General features: G+C 38.5%; 1 protein-coding gene across 1 annotated transcript in view; it reads right to left on the reverse strand.

Moving 5' to 3' along the window:
* The window catches only part of LOC103516987 (F-box only protein 44-like), a 9,701-nt gene extending 2,793 nt beyond the window's left edge, over nt 1-6,908 (reverse strand). The window contains exons 1-5 of the mRNA XM_026829235.1: nt 6,595-6,908; nt 6,019-6,147; nt 5,393-5,555; nt 4,862-4,988; nt 211-466 (exon numbers count right to left, since the gene is read on the reverse strand). Of these exons, the coding sequence (XP_026685036.1) occupies nt 211-466; nt 4,862-4,988; nt 5,393-5,555; nt 6,019-6,147; nt 6,595-6,811 (892 nt within the window). The 5' untranslated portion in view covers nt 6,812-6,908. The remainder of the gene's footprint in view (nt 1-210; nt 467-4,861; nt 4,989-5,392; nt 5,556-6,018; nt 6,148-6,594) is intronic.
* Between the last annotated feature and the right edge of the window lie 1,639 nt (nt 6,909-8,547).

Raw genomic sequence — 8,547 nt, forward strand, 5'->3', positions numbered from 1 at the left:
CCCCTACCTTACCCAACCCCTCGTATATTATTTTTACCTATGGGTTTTATGGAATACCAAAACGAGAATTTGAAACTTTGAGATTTTTTTTATATTCAAGTAAGTAGGTTACCTATTTATAGGTTTTATGAAATAACAAAACAGACCAACCTCAGTGGCTCAAGCAGTTAGCGCGGGAGGAATTTCAGAGCTGGAGGTTTATAGGAAAAGCTCGCGCCCCCCTGATTCGTCTCCACGCCCCCCAGTTTGAGAACCTCTGTTTTAGGAGCTTGATTGACTTACCCGATTGGATGGGTAAGTTGCCATCAGTTCTGATCGAATAGGATTGACCGGGTGGTATCAGGAACACAGTAGCACGGGTCATTTTCGGCCCATAATGCCCCTGCCAAAACTGAGAGTCAACGCCTTCGTGAATAAACAAGATATATCGCACCCCTGACGGATAATTCTCGAACTTGTTTTCTACCTGAAAAAAAAAAAAAAAAATAATAAAAAAAAAAAAAAAAAAAACATTATTGTGTTCAAATTCCAAGGGCACGTTATAAAATGAGTGTAAGGATCAACTGCCAGTTTTCAAGATGTTTAATGAAGATCCATAATAGATAAATGAAAATTTGTATTGTAAATAGGTGTCTGTATTTATGTTTCATATATTAGTAGATTCAAATTTATTATTTCTTGTATTATAATATACACTTCTTGATAAACTTTCATTCTTTTTTGTCGAATGAAAAAGCAAGCGACTAAGTAACATAAAATTTTGAGTGCAAGTATATGTATCTGTCCCATAACTTTTACGATAAGGCTAGCCCCACCAAAATAACGCATTTCAATCTGAATCAGGTGTGTCTTAATTAAGTAGCACAAGCTGGTTGCAGTGGTTTTATATTTCGGTATAAAGCAGAGGAAAGGTATCACTTTGATGTCTTAGCCTAATCAGTAAAACCATGGTAGCAACTCGGTCAGGTTTATTTCTTGCCATTAAAATTGATGACCCTGTCAAAAAACATCTTTACCATTTCATTTCGACGCGTTCAATTCGAAATCTTGACTTTTTCCTTTTAAGTAGAGACTTCGAGAGTGGGTCATAAGTTTTTAGTATCGAAATTCAATTAAAGATCTGTTGAGGACTATATTTTTGTTAAAAAGTAACATTAGGGACTAATGTATTCAATTAGTTTTGTAAAAAGTATTTTCGGGATACCAGTATAGTTTTAGGTAAGGACCTTACGAGACTTGAAAGTTGTAAGTTTTGTCTTTCAGTTTTTTTTTGTCCCAAAAGTAATTTCTTATTGCCGACTTCATTGATTTAGCTAATTTAAAACTTCACCTAATTTTTGAAGACATGCTTTGGGGGGAGAAAAGAAGATTGGAAATAGTGTAAATTACCTCTTGAACTGTTATTTATACATTCCATTAGGTAATTTGTAAACGTTGTAATTTACTTGTTATTTATTTTTTCGTCCTTTTGATTGTTTTAGTTTTATAAGTTTCAAAAAGTCTGTGATATAGAATTATTGTATTATTAATATAGCCCAATAACCAATAATAGAACCTTGATATGATAGTATGATGTTGAGTGATAATAACGAGAAAAATTGAATAGGAAGCACAAAAAGAATAAGGGGAGAGAGAGAGAGAGAGAGGGATATGCTATTATTGGGCTCTTAATTTAACCCCTTCTAAACCAAAATTTTCATTTGTATTTGTGGCGTAATGTGTAATGAGAGGTCAATTCTTGTTCTGTGAATTTTGAATTGCTCTTGACTAATATATCTACACTCCGTCACTGACTTGTATGTATGTACCTTGTATACCTAGTAGAGTAAAATGTACAATGTTATGAAAATACAACCGAATCAATTTAAAGTCAATTTAAACCAGTTTCTATCTTGTCAGTCAATAGTCAGTCGGTTTACTGACCAACTAATCATGCCTTCTCCTCTCTTCTCCCTCCCTTTCCATTCTCTCATTTTCTTCCCTCTCCTCTTCTTCATATTCCACCCTTCTCCTCTCTTCTCTCTCCCTCTCTTCCCGCTCCATTCTCTCCATCTCTTCCCTCTCTTCCTCCTCCAAATCCTCCTCGCTCACCTCCTCCCCCTCTTCTCCCTCGTTGGGAGGCGGTACCAGTTCGGCGTCCACTCCGTCCCAATTCTCCGGATCCGGGACGACCCGAGGTCCGTGGTACCGTATGAATCCGGGCTCGAGCTGGTCCTGTCCCATTAGGTCGAGATCGACGCCCTCGGCACTCGGTGAGGTGTAGTCTGCAACAGAGGAGAGAGAGATTTAGACGTTGGGCTTGCAAGCTGGAGGTCCGTGTTCGATTTCAAAAAAAAAAACAAGCTGGGCCCGTCCCTCCGGGAATTTTTTAGCCCGTAGTTTATTCGATCGTGATTAGAGAAAATCAGTACCTATGTACCTACCTAATTTGTTTAATATTCAGTTTATTATCATTCTTGATTTGATTTTTTGATTTTACTTTCATGTAATGATTTAAAATCAAGACTAGAGCCCGTTCTCCCTTTATTCCCAATATAATGTTTAAGTCACCCATCCATTTATTGGCCTTGCTCGGCGTAGCTTAACATAGGTGACGCTAAAACCGGTCTTAAAATAACGACTGAAGTGTTATCTAAAACTTTCTCGCTTTGAGTTCATAGGTCGTCGCGACAAATTTCAAGATCAGACCTCATTTGTGTGAGAAAATGTGAAAAAAAAAAACCCAAAAACCAGTTTTTTTGGATTTTTGGTTTTCTGGACAAAATTTGCACCACCATTTTCGTGTTCCTGGTAAAAAGACCTTTAATTTGATATATAGGTCGACCAGGTTTGGACAAGTCCTTCTATGGGAACAGACAGACAGACAGACAGACAGACTGACAGACTGACAGACTGACAGACGACACCGAGGCGAATACAATAGTCCGTCCACTATACCTTTTATTATTAGTAATAACAAGCTGGGTCCGTCCCTCCGGGAATTTATGTAACCACCAACCTAAAACTTTCTCGCTTTGAGTTCATAGGTCGTAGCGACAAATTTCAAGATCAGAGCTCATTTGTGTGAGAAAATGTGAAAAAAATCCCCCAAAAACCAGTTTTCTCGGTTTTTTGGCTTTATGGTTTTTAGGACAAAATTTGCACCACCATTTTCGTGTTCCTGATAAAAAGACCTTTAATTTGATATATAGGTCGACCAGGTTTGGACAAGTCCTTCTATGGGAACAGACAGACAGACAGACACACAGACGACACCGAAGCGAATACAATAGTCCGTCCACTATACCTTTTATTATTAGTAATAATAAAGGAAGGACGGACTAAAAAGGTATAAGGGACGGACTATTGTATTCGCCTCGGTGTCGTCTGTCAGTCTGTCAGTCTGTCTGTCTGTCTGTCTGTCTGTCTGTCTGTCTGTTCCCATAGAAGGACTTATCCAAACCTAGTCGACCTATATATCAAATTAAAGGTCTTTTTACCAGGAACACTATAAAAAAAAAAAAAAAAAAAAAAAAAAAAAATCAATATGATCCACACATTATCAATATATTGTCAATATTTTACACTTTATAGTATTGTCAATAGTATTTCTAGTGGACGGGCGGTATTAGTGGGTCTTGGGGTTACGACTATTTGGGTTTTATTACTAGAGATTTCGAGCTACATTGAATGTAATAAATTCCAAGTGTGACCGCTACAGCCGCCACTCTTACTCAATCCTATGTACGCATAGTATGTAATACGATGTAAGCAAGCAACAAATACAAATTAAATGATGCTCAATTGGCCACTGTGACAGTCTTTTGAGACTTTATTAGAGGATTGATAGAGGGAAGTGTAAGTGTTAAGGTCTTATCGTCCCGAAAGCGAAGTGAGAAGGAAGACAGGATAGAAGAAAGCCAGCTGTTCCGAGAACGAACCTCATCTGTTTAGGATAAAATCCGCCCCCGGGCGTGAATTAAACCTGCGACCTAGCGCTTACAAGACAGACCCTCCAAGCTAACTAGGCTCATTTGAGGTTTTGATATGTCTGCAATCTGAAAAATTAAATTTAATTAGGGTATTATTTTCGAGAGTAACATGGTCCTTAAAAAGAAATAAGTTTTAACGGATATAAAATTCCTTTGAGGGAAGAGATAGTGGATAATTTTACCCTTAAGAGTCTGGAGGTTCTAAAATACGTGTACCTAATGGTTTAATATGACATAAGTTGATAACTGATAATGATAAAGATAAAAGAAAAACAATCGGATTTATTTACAAAAAACATTTGTACGGGATCGGCGCGGCGTAAGAGACATGACTTTGAAGCGCCGCCATTTTGAATCAGGATGGAATGTGACAATTCCAAGTGGCCCATGTCACCCTCAGTACTCTTCTTAATAACCAAAAAAAAAAAAAAATCATCAAAATCGGTCGAGCCGTTTTCTCGTGAAAAGAGGACAACGAAAGGTCTATTTCAGCGTAACAGACAGACAAAGAACTTCTCTCTATTTTATATTTCCTGAAAACCTTACATATTTTTCTACGATTTTTAGCAATCAACAAAAGGTTCTCAAAATTTATAAGAAGATTTTTTACAACAGCAAAATTGTATTTTCGGAAATTTCCCCTCTTCTGAAGCTCGCGCGTTCCCCTCTTTTGGTGTGATAGTGTCTGTACTTACTAAATATTTCATTTCAACGGACTATTTTCTGATGTTCTTCTGTTGACACAGCACCTAAATGGGAAGTATTGTGTCTCTTCTCGCCCATCTGATGAGACGCATACAGGACATGCTACGACACAGACCATACGAGTCTAATGTAGCAGATGTTTCATTGCTACGAAATAAAAATGATGGTGAAACACTCATACTTACTTTCTGCCATTTGAAGTTTTCCCCAATGTCCGTGTGATGAATGTGATAGGCAAGCAACTTCTTAGCCTCGTTCAAGAGAGCCACTCTCAAGTCGTACCTTCCGCCACAGTCAAAACGTCGACAAAACCTGCAGAATAGAAGAAAATAAATGGCAAAATAGAAGGAAAGATATCTCCCGCGTGCAAGTGACACGCGCAGTGACCACTATACCATGCAGTTCCGGAAAAATTTTCTAGGTCAGCCTAGTTAGCTTGGTCGCGCGTTCGATTCCCGGCCGGGGCGGATTTTATCTTAACCGATAAGGTTCATTCTCTGAACAGCTGGCTTTGATTTTGAGACGATAAGACCTTAGTGGTTATAGTTCCCTTTATCAAATCTCTTCAAAATAAAAGACACATTTTCTGAATTTTGAAATAGAGTTGGATCATTTGGATTTTTCACAACTTTTTAAGTAGGAATCGGCCTTTTATTCATTGATTACTTATAAGTTTCACTCGAAAGCAACTGTACTATTGTATTGAGTTGTCTTACCATTCGCTATACACTATGGCGGGGTTCAGTCTCTCAATTACATCCAGCATGGTTTTCCTCTTGCCCAAATCAATCCATTGTTGTTTGGAACATCGGCCGTATGACGTTACAAAACAGGATTCTGTGTTGGTTGATGAGGTGGCCTTTTTAGAGTCCTTGGTAACTGAAAGGAAGGGGGAAATATTGTTTTATTAATTTGGAACTCTTTTTTTTTTTTTTTTTTTTTTTAAAAAAGTACGGGTCCTTCATCAGGATAAAATCCGCCCCGGGCGGGAATCGAACCCGCGGCCTAGCGCTTACAAGGCAGACGCACTAAATATCATCAACATATTTGGAACTATAGCTCTATCAACTCTAGTATCCTAAACAGATAAGATTCGCCAGCCTAGTTAGCTTGGTTGGTACTGCGTCTGCCTTGGAAGCGCTAGGCCGAGGGTTTGATTCCCACCCGGTTTTTTTTTATCCTGAAAGGATAAGGTTCGTTCTCGGAACAGCAGGCTTTCTCCTATCCTGTCTTCTCTCTTTGATTTCGGGACGATAAGACCTTAGCAGTTACAGTTCCCTCTATCAATTCTCTTTAAAAAAAAAAAAAAAAACTTTCTATTGGGCTGGGGCTTTGTGCTTACTTTTGGTCCAATAGCTGGGTATGGTATCATCAGGAAGAGGTTGTGCTTCTTGAGACAGACCAAAAGGTGGTGTTTCTACTTTCCATCCATTGCCTCCATTATTCAAAATCTCCCACGAATTGAACTTGTCTGAAAAACGAACAAGCACCAAAGATGTTAACTAATGCATAATGGCAAAACTAAAAAAAAAAAATCAGTCAAACTTGGACTAAGTAAGAAAAAAAAAGGAAAAATAGGTGCATAGAAAAAAGATCTATCTTTTTCAAGTGGAGTTCAAAAGATACAGAGTAAAAGGCAGGCCAAACAAAAGATGAGGCCATTAAATAGTCAATCACCCCAAAAATTTCAAGATATTTTGGGGTGCTTGTTTACAGGGCTAGGCTTGAAAAATACAAAAAATTGACTTTTTCATAGATTTTTTTCCAAGGTTAGCCTGGATTATCCCTGTGTATAACCACCACCTAAAGTTCACAACCAAGGTGACTGTAAATCTCTGACCAAAGGTAACCCCACTTGAGTGAGAAAAATAAATAAATAGGTAATAACAAAATTAAATTAAAATAAAACTTGGGTTACCTTGTCCACATGGATTTTTCACAAGATTCCGATTAAACAGTGAGTTCGGAGACAGCATCAAATACCACGTAGTCCACTCAACGTTCATTTTGTCTTCATTGGTTAACCCACGAGTAAACCCTTCCAAGATAGCTCGTTCCTTCAGTACTTGGGTTTCAATGAGTGACTTCCATTTCTTACACACTCGACGGGAAGCAAGAAGAGTGCGGATTTCCATGTGAACGAGAATGACCTCGAGAACTTCATCGGGGAAGTAGACCCCGTTCAGTTTGGATCCATTGAATGGATCAATTTCTCCTAGTGAATTATTCTGAAAATTTAGAAAGGACAATTTCTTCCCAGCTGGAGACAGATTTGACGAGGTGTTTGGCTTGTAATCTTAAATTACTATGTTAACTATGTTTTAAAATTGTATTTAATTTGTTCAAATTAAATTATAGCACAGCTATTTCAAAGTTAGGTGGGTAGGTAGGTATTTATTTATTTTTAATTAACTTAATTATTCAATGAGATTTTTGAACTGTAGCAACCTGCCTTTATGGAGAAACTAGCTGAATTCCGTCGCTTCGCTCCAGAATCCCGCTAGTTCATCCCGAGGCATGGCCAAACTTGTGGAAAAGGCATGGCCGAACTTGTATTTATCAAACTAAAAACATAAACGAAACTCAAATATTAGGCGAGCGAGGAAAAGTTTTCTCTCCCGCAGTCTCTGCACTCTGTGTATTTCTTATGGGGAGATTTTAGCGATCAAAAATTGATCATATCTCAAGATCGGTTTAGATTTTCGCAAAATCCTTTCTTATTGCACACCCAGACCATAAAAGGAATATTCCTACCAAATTTAAGCTTTCTAGGTGTTGTGGTTCTCGAGATAGAACGATCAGTGTGTGAACTATGAAATGTGAATGAGTGAATGGATCTCGTTCTTATAATAGTCCTATTTGGACAGGATACACAAAATATATTCTAGTCTACATTTTGGAGAGGGCCTTACTTGGTTTCACACCGATCCCCCGTGGTGATATGATTGCACAAGCACACATTATTGGAAGCACATGTCCCGCCATTCTGACATGGGGGAGTACAGGTGAGTGTTGGACACTGCACTGAACTGGCGTTCGCTGAACTGCAGGATTCATTATTGCAGCTCTCTGAAGTACAGTTCACTGGAACAGAGGAAAATATTTAATTCCCGCCACCCATCAGACCGTCCGACAGACCACGGTCTGTCAGACCGCCGCGCGCCGGAATGTGTGTGGCAGAAAAAGCTTCAGGCCCAGATCTCTCAGACGGTCTGACAGACCTAGGTCTCCAGATTTTTCGGCCACACACGTTCCGGCTGTCTGGGAGACGCTTTTGAGTAGATACACATTATGTCAAAGGTACACATAGGTACTCAATAATATAGGTCTGTACTGTAAGTAAGTTCGAAAATAGAAAATGGGCTCTAATGTCACTCGATCACTCCTTTTTCGCTGTCAGCCTAGTTAGCTAAATAGATAAGGTTCTCGGAATGACTGGCGTTCTACTACTTCGCTTTCGGGGCAATAAGAATAACAAGACAAGACTAGATCTGAGATTCTGGTGTTAAGTGTGATGAGTTTATGACTCACATGTTTCACAGTTTGGTCCTGAAGTTCCCACAGGACAAGAGCAATGATTAGGTGAACTGCAGATACCTCCATGCTGACATGGAGGTTCACAAACGGCTGAAACAAAATTAAGAAATATGTATGTAGGAATGAGGCCAGCGAACCAAAGTTTCTAACTTTTTGATTAAAAATAAGGTTCGCCACAACTTAGTTCTACTCTTTACAATATACAATATTGAACCCTAGACTTTCGGTGTGTAAGCCTAGTATGAGACCCACTCGACCACGGAGGTTAGGTACTTAATTAGGATGTATTATTGCATCTTTTTTACATTTTTTTTTTTTTTTTTTTTTATTTTTT

Source organism: Diaphorina citri, unplaced genomic scaffold, assembly GCF_000475195.1.
Source record: "Diaphorina citri unplaced genomic scaffold, Diaci psyllid genome assembly version 1.1 scaffold1714, whole genome shotgun sequence".
Taxonomy (NCBI): Eukaryota; Metazoa; Arthropoda; class Insecta; order Hemiptera; family Psyllidae; genus Diaphorina; species Diaphorina citri.